Source organism: Rutilus rutilus (assembly GCF_951802725.1).
Source record: "Rutilus rutilus genome assembly, chromosome: 24".
Lineage (NCBI taxonomy): Eukaryota > Metazoa > Chordata > Actinopteri > Cypriniformes > Leuciscidae > Rutilus > Rutilus rutilus.
The window spans coordinates 5942344-5956973 of record NC_140228.1 but is presented as its reverse complement, the minus strand read 5'-3'; the positions used below and the strand labels follow the sequence as shown (position 1 = coordinate 5956973).

Sequence of the window (14630 nt, the reverse complement as noted above, 5' to 3'; positions counted from 1 at the left end):
TAGCATTAAATAATTCAGAATTCATTGATTTTCCCTAATTATTCTTTTTTCTTCCTAAACAAAGCCTATTGCTTATAAATGTTCAGAAAGTCTTACAGTTTTGTGGAATTGCAAACACAGACTGGCCACAAGTCAGGTGACCATATTAAAATGGAAAGTTGAGAGGCCACCCAGCATAAATTTTTTCCCCCACATTTTTTAACGTTTATTTTTATTTTCGCCCCTGCAGTTCCTTCCCAAACCTAGTTTGGGAAACCTTGACGTAATGTTGTTGATGTTGATGGCAATTTTTTGTATTTTTGTTTCTCTTATTATTTTTTACCAGTATGGATCAAGATTATACTATTCAAATGAATGTGATAAAAAAGTTAGGTAATCAAAAAGCAGTCCGATTATGTTACCTAAAATGTGTAATGTAATAGATAGTTACTAATTACATGTAATTTGTATTCAGTAATGGACTACAATTTGTGAGTAATCTACCCAGCGCTGTTGATTTATTTAATTAACTGATACAGTATATTTAGAGAATATGGAACATTTATTGGTTGATGGATGCAGGATAATTTGTTATTTAGTTATTTTTTTTATATTTTTTTTATTCTAGGAGGTACCTCAAGTCTTTCTAACATGCTCGGCTCCGGCGTTGGTGCCAGTCTGAGCAGCAGTGGTATTCCTGGCAGCACCACGTTGGGAAACTGGCTGGCAGGGGCCGGGGCAACAGATCCCCTCATGCCTGAACTGGACGGCACTTCCACTGGGGCAATAAAGACCAGCGGCCTAGAAGATCTGCCCTTACGCAGAGAATCTGATAAAGGAGTGTCCGTGGAGGTCCGACTGGTAATGAACGCACTTAGATTTTATATAAATGCTTGCATGGATGTCAGAAAGGATATGAATAATTACTGAAGGCTGTTTTTAAAGGGTTTAGTAAAATATTGTGATTTTATTCCCTCTGGGTGGGACTTATTTAAAGTTGCTGATCAATGTGAATCTGTGTATCACATGTGGGTGTGTGTCTTTAGGCTGCGGAGCGAGACTGGGAGGAGAAGAGAGCCAGTTTGACTCAGTTCAGCGCTCAGGACATCAACCGTCTCCTGGAGGAAACTCAAGCTGAGCTGATGAAGGCCATTCCAGATCTGGACTTCGCTGCCAAGCAGATCACCAAACCGGCCGTCCCGCCAAAACCCCAACTATCCTCCCTCCCAGCGCCCGGTTCAGCATCCTCCACCCCCAGTTTAACTCCTGAACATCAGCCCAGCAAAATCCCACCAAAACCACCCAGCAAAGACGGCATCCCACGCAGGGGATCGGGTGAGATTACAGTATTAACCGTACCATGAACTACAACAACTGCCTTATGATTTTGAATTACAGCCTAATTATATTTGTAAAGCTTTTAAGTGTTTCTTGACTCGTTATAGATTCTCGCAATTGCAAATATATCGCTTGATTGCTTTATTAAATACAAAAACTGCCTTATTTTGGCAAAAGAGCTTTATGATTTGATGATTAGGTTTATTGATTGAATTGATCAGGGGAGCTGACCGTGCCACGGTATCGTACAGAGAAGCCGTCCAAGTCTCCGCCCCCTCCTCCTCCACGACGAAGTTTCCCATCAGGCCTTGGGCTAACTACCAACAGCAGCGGAGAAGTGATCACCATAAACAAGAGTGTGAAGGTGAACAACAATTTTCAGTGTATAAAGCCTTATATCTTCTTAACGTTAGGTGGCGCTGTCTTTAAAAAATGTAGGCGCTTTAATGGCATAATGTCGATTACGTGTACCAATTTTTGAACCAATGTTCAGAAAATATAGAAATTTATGACAAATTTCAAAATGGCGGACAGGTGATTCATCTGATCCAGGCAAAATCAAATTCATCATGGCCCAAGGAATCTGCAAAAATGTCCTGTAGGTGGCGCTGTTCCTAAATTTGGCATGTACCCTCAGATCATGGAGCTATTCAAGTGTACCAAGTTTTGTTTTGATAGATTAAAGTTTTGCCAAGATATAGCATCTGATCTATTTTGGTTCAAAATTGTTAGTTTCACATCATCATATCTTTTGAACAGAAAAGGGTATTCAGAGCAAAATTCTGGTCAGTCATTTCTTTGCAGCTCAGTCCAGTGATCATCTGAGCCAATTTTGGTAAGAATTAAACAGAATTTGAAGGAGGAGCAGCGTAGTTACAAATTCAAATGCTTTTGTATAAGCAGATGCAATATAATTAATGAGCACTTTGGCTTTGTACTCGATCAGCTATTTTCTTTGCTGCGTTTGTTAATATTGCTTGCACTTCATATCTTGCAGTTCCTGCATGTTTATTAGATTGCCCTATTCGTGCACATGTTGTTTTTGTAGAAGATTGAGAACAGAGAGGAGGCTGAAGTACCGACCCAATCCCAGACGCCACCCGTCAAACTGAGACGCCCATCGACCTCGGACGGGCCCCGACCTTCATCCACACCTCCGGTCATCGCCGCTTCTGGGAGGAAAGAGGATGAGGATGAAGATGAGAAGATAATGGCAGAGCTGGAGGTAAAAAGCTAATAAACGGCTGTCGAAAGGATGAAATAGTGTCCTTGTCACCATTTAGTGTGTGTATCTACATTTAGGAGCTATTTAGAGAGATGACACTGAGGTACAGAAACTCACTCCTGATTGGTCGGTTATTCAGTAAATGCATACGTAATAATTTTGATTGTTAGCTTTGCGAATAATGTTTGTTTTTTTTCATTCTTCTCCAAACCCAAACACGTCAATGCGCTAATCCACACACACCAACACGACAGGTGTTTCAGAGAGCCCCAGTGAGACTGAGGGTCACTGCTCAGGCCAAAAACCCTGCCGAGGTCACTCCTAACAGTGATGACAGGGCAGGCCAGTGGATCAGCAACTCTCTGTGGAGAGAGGTAATGTGTAAACTGCCAAACCTCTCTCTCAGGCCTTCCTATAACTTGAGGTTCTGAGGTTTTTCCCGAAGCTTACTAATGCACTCTGACACAAAACCTATTAATCTGTCATCTCTTCAAGTCTTTAACCAGCTGTGCTGCTGCATGTTATTAGACAGCTTGAATGAAGTTTAGTATTGAAACGCAGCGATAAAAACAAACTGGGAACTAAGTGGGTTTTTTTTATTACTTGTTTCTTGACTCGTTATATCTAATATGTGAAAGTCTGTTTCCACCCCAGAGACTTATTTCTCTTAATTGCTTTATTATAATAGAATAGAATATTGAATACTATACAATGAATAATATCATTTAACTTAATAATAATATTTAATAATAATAATAATATTAAATAAAATATTAATATCTTTTATATATATAAAAATATATTTATTCTCTTAATTGTTTTATTTAATAATAATACTATGATATTACTTAATAAAGCAAGTAAGTTTTAAGCAATTAAATATGATATAATAGTATTTTATTTAATAATAATATAAAAATAATAATAAGCAATTAAGCAATTAAGTATTACGTAATTACATATTTTATGATAATAATAATAATAATAATAATATTTTTTATAATATATTATAATTTAATATAATTTAATTGTGTTTATTCATTTTATTAATCACCTTGTGACTTTATATTTATACAAAAATCACGTATTTCCTCAAAGCAATCAATAAAAACATGTTGTCAAAAAAATTATATAAATTCTGTAACTGCAAAAGTTACATGCAAATAATTATTAGCACTGTCATTATTAAAGGAATCACATTCTTTTCTTTATGAGCTAAGCTGATGGAATAAACAGCTTGATATCAGTCAAGGTCATCTCTTTTCCTCTCTCAAACTGTGCCTCTTCTGCACAGTGACAGTAATGCTGTGACATTGTAGTAGCGAAATCAATTTAACAAGCTTAAAGTCTTTAAAGCAAAACGTTCAAGAGCCAAGAACAAACAAGCAACACAAAACCACGTCAGTTACTGCAGTCTAAATGAACTGTGCCTGCTCATCTGTCTCCACAGCTTCTCCATACAGTATATCTTTCTTACCTTTGTACTTCCCTCAATGTCACTCATTCCGTTTACTGCATCAACAAGCCATTTGTTACAGAAAACTATAGCAGTAGTGACCAATAAATTCAGAACCTCTGAAGAAAACGTGTCAGGTGTCAGTGTCACCTGAGATATCCGGACAGCCTGTGTTTGTGTATGTACTGTATGTGTGTATCTTGCTGCATTGTGAGGAGTACTACTAATCTCTCGCAGTGAAAGAAAGAGTGTAGAAGTGCGAAACAGTGCTAATATCAGCTTCTTTGCACACATGCAGGGTGTCAGTCAACACTACTACTGCTGCATGCTGGTCTATAGAGATTCCCTGTGCCTCTTTCTTTCATTCAATTAGTGTTTCTATTTCTATTCCTTAGGCTCCGTTCCAAAACCTAGCGAACTGCGTCCACATATGCAGCAACCGAACCGGTCGCTTGTGGATCAGTGACTGATTTGAAATGCTCTTCATGGTTAGCGTTGCGTTCACACAGTTAATGCGCCTCACGTGAAATGCAGAAGAGTCTCGACTAATGCTCAGTTTGTACACATTTTACAGTTATTATAGTAAATATATAGTACTATATAAAACAGAGAATGGATGGATCATCAAAAATGACCGATTTTAAATTTTATTTCAATCACAAATGATTGTACTGTTGTTTTTTTTAGTTCGATAATATTTTTTTATTATGTATTTTGTATTTTTAGGGGATTTTATAGTTCTAAGTTATATTTATGCACTAGTTATAATCCATTTATTCACTTTTTTGAGCATAGACCTGAAAATGCAATTTCCAAATTAAACGGTCATAAATCTTGAATGCTTTGGAGCACAGACGTAAGTTTGGTCTCTTTTTAAAGACGACACTTGGCAGATTATTGCTGGAGTGGAAAAAAGTTTAAAAAGGTGAACTTGAAAAAAGGTTATAAAAGTTTGCATTTATTGTTATGAAAAAAATGCACAAATATACCATTTTCAATTTTTTATATGAAATATATATTTTCTAAAAAACGTTTTGCTTTAAAACTGTGAGTAAAGCCATTAATATAAACAAGTTGTGTTCCAAATTCGAGGTTTATATCTCAAAAAATGAGCTTTCAGTAAGAATTTGTTTGGGTGCAGTACCAAACGTTTCCACTAGATGAAATTCGTCATTTTTGACCATTTTTTTGCCATAATTTTTTTCAGGACCATTTAACCTTTTCGATTCATCTCCATGGTTTTGTGTGTGTCTGTGTGTTTACACATCAAGTACCAAAACCTTTACCAAGTTTTGTACCATTCCGATGAAGTAAAAAAATTTTTTTTTAAAAATCGTAACATTTTTCCAGTTAGCACCAGAGACATTATTTCTCACAATTAGTTTTATTTTCACTCTAAGGTAGATATGGGCTTCCATTCCACTACTAGCTCACCATCTTAGCAATCAAAAACATAATGCAACTCACATATTCTTGGTTAAAAAAATGATGTGTAACAGCCTTCACATCAGACGCAGACGTGTTGCGTTGGTGGTCAGCGCACTGGGTTTTGGAGCAGAGCTTTCATCGTGACACGCTTCCAACAAATGTGAATTATTCAAACTCAGTCCCAATGGCTAAAACAAACACGGTCATTTTCCAACCTGCTGTTGTTTCTTCATGTTTGTCAGCCTGTAGGCACTCCTCCGGGCTCGGGGAAACTGGTTCAGTCGTCTGCAGCGTCTCGTCTTCGACACCTACAGCAGAGCAGTCTGGAGCGCAGGAGCAGAAAACAAGAGGAGTTCCCTAAACTACAGCAGGGTCAGCAGCAGGTATTCCACTTCTAACAATCGCTGCGCCCTGCTATCCCGCAGACTGACGCTCTCGCTCTGATCCACGCTAAAGGCACGAGTCAGAACTGTCGTAAAGTGCAAACTCATCCGTCGACTCCAATGACTGTAACACATGCAGCTGAGCACTTACTTCCAGATTAGCTGCTACATCTCCAGTTGCTGCACGGATGTTATAGTTGTCCAATGTGCAGTGGGGTTCAGTATGCACAAGTTCCTCTGATTTCCCCGTACGCTCACAGATTACGTATTTTTCTCTTCCATGCGACATGAGCTATTCTTCCAGGAAAACCAAACAGCACAATATAGTGTATCACAATGCCAGAGAACAACGCCAAAAGACATAGTGTCTCTGTTTGTGGTTTTGTTTCTACTCTTGGAGAAAAAGTTGACGTACAGCAGAAATATATGGTACGCAAGATGCAAAAGCGTGTAATAAAAACGCAGACGTGAAATCAATAAGCACCTACATACATTATCGTTCAAAATTATGGGGTCGGTAAGTCTCTTATGCTCACTAAGTCTGCATGTATTTGATCAAAAATGCAGTAAAAATAGTAATATTGTTAAATATAATTACAATTTAAAATAACTTTTCTATTTGAATGTAGTTTAAAATGTAATTTATTCCTGTGATGCAAAGCTGAATTTTCAGCATCGTTACTCCAGTCTTCAGTGTCACATGATCCTTCAGAAATCATTCTAATATGATGATTTTCTGAAGCGTTTCTTGTTATTATCAACGTTGGAAACAGTTGTGCTGCTTCATATTATTGTGAAGTATTTATTTGATGTATTTACTGCCATTTTTGATCAATTGAATGCTAAATAAAATGATTAATAAAAAAATCTTACTGACCCCAAACTTTTAAACTGTAGTGCACTTGCGTAGAATATTTTTCATGCCTAAATGTCCTTAAATGAGATGGTGGTTGGCATCTCAGCGGTGTTCAACATGCCAATGAAGTCGTAACGATGCCAGCTAATCGGGCAAATTGAAGTCCCTGTCCTTGTGCCATCTTTCAGTTTTCTTTTCGTTCTCTTTCACTCTTTGTCTACAATCCTTTAAGTAAATATACTGGTCTGAAGCAGTGTTTTGATGAGTACTCGAGCTGCCAGGTCCCAGTTGAAAGAACCTTTTGTACTGTTCTTGTGACAGGACAGGTCAAGGAGATATATGGCATAAGTGACCTAGATACTTTCTGACATTGTCACTGTGATGCTTTAATGTGTCAAAGCTTTTGAAAGATTGGTCAGAAAAGAGAAGGAATTGGAGATGAGACTTGTGCTTTGATCATGTTCAGTTTTGGCTTGCTACCAACCAGGAAAAAAGGGGTTTAATTTAGGATGTTAAAGTGAACATAAAACTGCTTTTGCAATGTCTTAATCTGAGTTTGGTGAGGGGGAAAAAATATGTGGTTGAGATTTTATCCATCAGGAATTGATTGGATTGTAAAAAAAAAGATTAATACTTTATTTTTATTTTATTTTTTATAATAATGCACACTAAGTAATGGACAAAAAGACCAGGAACACATATTAGGAAAGTAAATACATTCTTAGTAGAAGAGGTTATATATAGAACCTTAAAGGGATAGTTGACCCTAAAATGAAACCTTAAAGGGATAGTTGACTAACTTGGCCGTTAGTCTTCAGTGCACAACTGCACAACATGTTCATGTGACTCTAATAGTTCACTCCGTCTTGCCCAGAAAAAACACAAATGTGAGAAATCAAGATTAACAAAATCATGACATGGTATACAATACCTAGAAATCCCAAAAGAGTATCCGTGTACTTCCTTCACTGAGTCAAATATCACCGGACCGTCAGATGACAGTCAGAATGACAGTTGACAGATGTGAACACAATAACTTTTTGTTACGACGAACAAGGTACATAAGTTGTATTTCACGTCGTGTTTTGTTAATCTTGATTTCTCATAACTTGTGTGTTTTTTTGTTTTTCTAAGAGCGTAGGACAAAAACAAAACGGCTTTTAATTCAGAATCACACAACGTTAAGTGTGATGAATATGACAGCGAAGAGGAAAAGTTAACACTGCAGTGTTCCTGTACTCTTGCAGTCTATCAGAGCAACTCGCAAAGTCAGCGTTCCCCAAAATCCATCCCGAAAGAACGAGAGGCGAGAGAGAGAGATTGCATGCAAACCCTGAGGGAAGGAAGTGAAAAACGGGATGGAAAGACAGAGAAAAGGATGAGATAAGTTTCTCTCCTCCATCTTCTGCTATCTCTCTCTCACTAGACTATTAGCTAACTGTAAACTGTAAAGTTACCCAGCCTGCTGCAGTCGCTTTAATTCACTTCAGGGGGAAATTAATGTCTCCAAAATGAAAATAGTGAATCTTTTAATTGGAAGCGACATGACTGCAAGATAAGATGTTTTACAGACAAGCCGGTTAAAGGAACAGATCACCTAAAAATGCTAATTGTCATTTTCTCATCCTCGTGTCGTGCATGACTTTCTTTCTTTTGTTGCAGGAGAAAAATGTTTGTAAGCTGTTGTTTTAAAGGTGTTTTTTTTTTTTTTTCACAAAACTGCACCATAAAAGCATGAGAAATGTAGTCCATACAAGAAGAAAGTAAGTCAAGCAGGTTTAGATCTATAAATGACAGAATTCTCATTTTTATGTGAATTTCACACAGAAAGAGATAGGTTGTGTTTGTCTGCGATTCCTCTGTGTGATTGGATGGATTCCTGTCCATGTGTTGTTGTCACGGATACCTGTCACCAAGAAGTGTTTCTAAGGCAGACTGAGGGAATTAAACATTGAATGAGGCAAACAGCCGCTCTATAGGCCAGTTCTCATCACACCGTCAGATGCTGACAGACGAAGACTGAAACTTCGTCGGGTTTTGTCGGATCAGTGTGTTAACCCTGTTGGCGTTTGTCTGCGCTCGTTTTCGCCGATTGAACATGTTTGTTCAGTTGGCGAAACAGTGTGAATTGGCTTTATAGCAGCCAGTCTGATTCCTGCATTCCACACATTTTATAAACTGCGACTGCTCACTTGGTTAGATTTAATTCATTTAAATAACAGGAAGGTTTATAGAACGGTATGCTATCATACTGTAGCTCAAACAGCATGGTAGGCTACTATATAGAAACACCAAGGTCATGATTCCCAGGGAATGCATGAACTGATAAAAAAAAGTGTCTACCACAAGCATAAATGTAATGGAATACTGTATACTGATTATGCTTATGGATGTGATCCAAGTTTGACTCTCAATATGAAAACTGGCACACAAAAAAAAGCTGAAACTCTTTTTCATCAGTCAAAATGAGTGCATTGCATAATGGGATGTACTGTAGAATTACGTGCTTTATATTATTTACATACTGTACACAGTATACTTGGTGCCAGTGTTATTTTAGTATTATTTATATACTATTATAGATTTTATTTTTTATATTTTTGGTATTCATTTTAATTATAGTTTTAGTTGTAGTCGTTTGATTTGTATTAGTTTTTGTTTCAATTAATGGAAAGATTTGTAATAGTTTTAGTGTTAGTTATACAACATCGCTTGGTGCATACTAAAATAACAAATACTGTAAGTGGTATGGTAGTGGTATGCCATTATCAAACATACCCTATATTATAGTCATGCCAGGCTTTAAACTCCTTACATCTTCTTTGAAAAGTGACCCATTTCCGATATCTGCATTTACACTATACACTTGGCGAAACAACCCAAGGTAGGCGTACTGACCTGGAAAAGCGTTAGGCAATTTGCAATAGACAGACGAAATGATAATACAAGCTAAAGGCTCAAAAGACATCAAACTTCAGCATTCCTCCACTGGGCTGAGCCTTCGTCCTCCATTGCGCCATTGAAAAGAGTCATGTGATCGCGGTTGAGTTGACATCATTCATCATTTTTTTCAATGGTGTAGGACTCACATTGATGGGAATATACCAGGGGGGTAATCTTTCAGGAAAAAGTGAAGCTTCCCCGGGCGCCGCCATTGATTAGCAGACCATCTGTTAGCATTCCATTGACTCCCATTCATTTTGGCGTCACTTTGACAGCGAATAACTTTACATCTGAGGCGTTTAAAGACTCCATTTGTCCATTATTTATTTCTAAAGAAACACGGCAATGTATAAACGGCTTGTATCTTACGTTATGGCCACGTAGAAGCAGTTTTTGTAAAAACAGGCTAACGATTGCATCATAACCACGCGACTCTCTGTCGCACAGTAGAGAGATTACCGTATGGACATGAGGAGAAGCTCGCGGGCAATCGGGGGGACGTGGAGGCAAAATTACATAATAATTAATAATTACTGTCTATGGAATATACACATAAGAATGAGGCCTGAAACCGACCTTGAAATCCATGTGCTTTTTTTCTTCCTGTTTGCATATTCGAGAGTCATGTTTGTGCCGGATTTTGGAGGAATAAATCGGATTTGGGTCACTTAAACAATGTTATGTAAATGCGGCCTTGATGCACTTACTTTAAACTAGTATACTGACTGAATCGCTCCTTTATTTTGTTGCAGCGAGCGAGTGATTAAAACGCTGCTAAGACAGCAATACTGCACAAGACTTTGTTTGTCCTCTAAAGGCTGCGTCCACATTAGTTTGATTCTAATCCCCTTCATGATTGGCCTGTAATCTTGGCCTGAGCGTGTGTGTGTGCAGGCAGCTGTCTTCATTAGCGCCGACAGCAGATCAGTCTCGTGTGTGTGTTCAGTGCGGTAAAGCACTGCGTTCTCGGCCTCGACGGGACACGGTTCGCAGTCATCAGTCAATGACCAACAGCTCCGGCTCTGTTCCCAGGCAAAGATCTGGCTAATTTGGCAACGGCACAAACTGCGGCAGGCCGTCCTCTCCCGGGGAGAGTCTTCGCCCGGGCTTAATGGGAGGTCTGTGCCGTGAATCGGACAACAGACTGTCCGGACGCTCGCTCTGTTGACCATTTTGGCTCAGTGAGGGCGAACACAGAAGGCTGTGAAGAAGGGAATATTTATTCTTGAAAGGTCAAATTGTTTGTTGACCCTGAGCGGAAAGAAATGTTTGTGCTTGTGCCATTTTCAGTGGTGTGTGCGTTTGTGGGGTTTTGAAGGACCTCGCTGTAGATGTTTAATAAGGTGGATGGAATCGTGCACTTGCTTGTAGAGACGCTCGCAGTGCAGCTTTCGCTGAGTGCCCTTAAACTAACAGCGCTGTGGGGAGCAGTGATGTGGAAAAATTATTCAGCCTGATTTTCTAAGCTGAGTTGGTGCTTCTGAGCTTAGCTTGCTCATTTGTTAGCAAATACTTTGTGTACATATATTCCAAAGCTGCTCTGGTAAATAATTATTTTATCAGAGAGAGAGAGAGAAACGAAGGATTAAAAAAGTGCCACATGGTGAGAGAAATAAATGCTGCTAGTCAGACACAAAGATTTCCAGATAATTTGTCGGTCCACAGTGAAAGCGAGCAACAATGCAGTGTGATGTCACTCAACCACAGCCAATCAGAATATATGTGATGTTGAGTGTACAGTTGGAATGGAATTTTGGATATCATTATGGGTGTGGCTTTTTTTGTGTGGTGGTTGCTGCTAGTAAAAATGCTCAAATTAAAATCATTTCAGCTTCTTTCTTTTTTTATCATCAGCCTAGGTAGGTTGAATTTGGTTGCTCTTCTGTTGGTGGCATAGTTCAAAATATCTCTCTTCCCGTCACCATATTTCAAATCAAAATCTGAATATTAATGTGATTACAGACAAGGAGTATCTACTTGTTTTCTGAGCACACTGATATATCTTGTACGTCAGTGTTATTTTAGTGATTGTATGTGCTTTTGTCATGTTCTATGTAGCTTTATTTTAGTTTTAGTATTTTAATTTTACTTCAACTTATTTAATTTCAATTAGTTGCCAAGGCAAGGCATTTTCATTTAAGTTTATCATCTAATATTTATATTTTATTTGATATCTGCTTTATTTCAATTAACACATTTTTAATAGTTTTAGTGTATTAGTGTAAAAGTTCAATGTGTTCAGCACAAGTCCATTTATTTGGCTGAATAAGTATTAAGCTACTTTGATAACCTCCAAATAATCTTTTGATATTGACTATCACAGAAACTATGAAGAAAGACTGCCTCCTAGTGACCATTGTGTGTGTGACAAAAAGGAGGAAGGCAAAATCACTCGTCTCTCTCAGTCTATGCATTGCTAAACGTTTAGTGGACACAGAAAGATTGCACTGGAAATGACGATGTATTGATTATTTCTTTCTTTTCTCTTCTTTTATCCACTCACCTGTCCTAACTTGCTTGTATTTTATCCCCAGTCCATCCTTTCCTGACCTCTTCTCATTATGCTGAGGTTACAAGTCTTAGTATCTATATATGTTGTATATACAACACAAGCCCTGTATCTATTCCTTTAGTCAGAGAGTCATACAATTCTTCCTTTTTAAGCAAAGCTAGTTATGACATTTTTTTAGATTAGTTGAAATAAAAGCAAGTAAATAGGATTCAATTGAGGATAATGAATAAGAATTGACTTTATCCAACACAGTTATTTTTTGTTTTCATAAAGGAAGGATTTCATTTTTGGTCAAACCTCCATTTCCTTTTCTGTCTCACGGCCTCAGATTGTCCTAGCATTGCCAATCTTTTTTTTTTGTACTGGCATGTTGACTATCAGCCTCCAAGAATTGCCCTGAGTGGTCCTACATTGCCTCCCTTTTACCCTGAGATCTGATCCTATCCAAGGTGAACGCTTCATGGCGACGATGACCCTGGAAACCAGGGGAAGCACAGGTGACCTAAAGCATCTCCTCCGCTAAAGCAAGCACAACACATCAGTACCGAAGAGCTTTGACCAAGGTACGAGTCCAATTGTAATTTTATATTTAAAAAAAGCTGGTCGTATGATTACAAATAAGAGCCAGCATATGTATACTCAATGTAAACTATATGGTATACTAAACATGAAGCAGTTACAATCCACTAATGTAAACAAACTTATGGTAATATACAGTAATTGTGAAACAATTTAGGGTGAATCTCATGAAAACATGCCCGTATCATATTTGATCCCAAAACTTAAGAATCAAGCTTCTTTCAGGACTATTGAAATGTTTGGCATTTATTTTATAATAATTATTAATTATTAATTATTTATAATAATAATTTCACCCCAAAATGCATCCTCATTACTGTAATGCATTTTGAACACCTTTTATTTTGGAGTTTATTTTTATATTAGATGCACATTCTGCTGTATATATAAAACATATAAGCATGTTTTAATGATATAAAAACCTCTTATGTCAAAATATTAAGGAAATTCTGATTTCTGATCATAATTTTTTTTTGTTTTTTTTTTGTTTTGGGGTGAAATATGACTACGAAATTATTGTTCATGACAGGTTTCACGAGATTCGCCCTTCAACCGATGTGTAGTTGGGTCAGTTTTAGATATTAGCTTAAGTGCGAATCAGAATTATCGAATTAATCTCAGTAGACTTGACTTTCTATAAAGAAAATTGTCTATTCAACTAGAAAATAAATGTTACCTTACAGTTAAATACAGCAGTTAACATCTTCAAGCTATTGACGACAAGATAATTGGTGAATATTTATCAAGAATAAGCTAGATATTTTATATAAGATTAACTTTTGTATTTTTATACTAAAAAGGGAGAATGTGTAAAGATTACTGAGATGACGTGAGGTTACATGCCTTATCCAAAATTCATATTGTATGAGTTCTTGAAAAGCGTATGATGAAGAATGAAACCTGCAATCTTAATACTTTATGAATCAAAATCAGTTTTCTGTGTGTTTCCCCCAGTGGATTTGAAGTGTGAGAGCAAAAAATAAGCATTATATTTTGTTATTTGACAGCATATTTAAATGTATGCGTGAAGCACTTTGTGTGTCGCTGGGACGTATTCGCAACGTTGTCGTATGATGAGTAACCAGTCGACGGTGAATATTAAATTGCTATAGACTGTTTAGATCAATATTCCAATAAATCGAAATTACATTCATATTTAATGAATGCCAAGGGTTTGTAAAAACAACTGCCTCACTGCCATTGTTTCTCCATTTTCTGCTTAGTACAGTATGTGTGTGTGTATATATGTATATGCACACACACACACACATATATATATATTTAAAAGATGCTATAGTTTGGCTTGGTGGTCGTGTCCATCAGATGCCTAATACATACCTCATTACTTTCTTTTTCGTGTCTTAAAATGACTTCACTGAAGTAGAATAGACCCAAACTCTGATGCGACACACATCCGAGCACCATATGCTGTGTTAACACGCTGATAAATGTGCAAAACAACAGAAGAACTGTGTAACTGTATATAAACTGTATGATCATGGATATGTTAATTTAGGGTATTTTTTGTAAACTTTTTTTTTTTCTACCAAAAGATTTTGAGAGTTCTGAACTGCATGTAGATAGATATCTTCTCAAAGTCTGCATGCAGAATCCTCTCTCTGTAAGTTCTGTTTACAAGTGTAAGATAGATGGATTTCCGAATTAATCAAGAGACACTTTTTTTTTTTTTTTTTTTTAAGAATAAAAATAGTTCTATGTGAGTAGACGGGTCAATCAGATCCTTTTCACTGTTGTCTGATCTGTAACAAACCATTCAAGCATTCCAAACCGCTTTGGTGATTTAACATGTCTTAAAAAAAAGTAACCCCCATTTTTCATTAATGCAACATATAGAATGTATATAAATCTATCGACGACTACTTGTGATAAAACAATAACAACGTGTGAATGCAATGTTGACCAATAGAAAT

General features: G+C 37.2%; 1 protein-coding gene across 4 annotated transcripts in view; it reads left to right on the top strand.

Annotated features, from left to right (window-relative positions):
* The window catches only part of srcin1b (SRC kinase signaling inhibitor 1b), a 51211-nt gene extending 36817 nt beyond the window's left edge, over window positions 1-14394 (top strand). For 2 of the 4 annotated variants that reach the window (XM_084398814.1, XM_084398812.1), the window contains 6 exons: window positions 608-840; window positions 1026-1314; window positions 1539-1681; window positions 2366-2542; window positions 5669-5798; window positions 12570-14394. In XM_084398814.1, the coding sequence (XP_084254940.1) occupies window positions 608-840; window positions 1026-1314; window positions 1539-1681; window positions 2366-2542; window positions 5669-5798; window positions 12570-12643 (1046 nt within the window). In that variant the 3' untranslated portion in view covers window positions 12644-14394. Of the gene's footprint in view, window positions 1-607; window positions 841-1025; window positions 1315-1538; window positions 1682-2365; window positions 2543-5668; window positions 5810-12569 lie in introns of all 4 variants that reach the window. The other 2 variants (XM_084398813.1, XM_084398815.1) reach the window with 2 other exon arrangements.
* The last annotated feature ends 236 nt before the right edge of the window (window positions 14395-14630 follow it).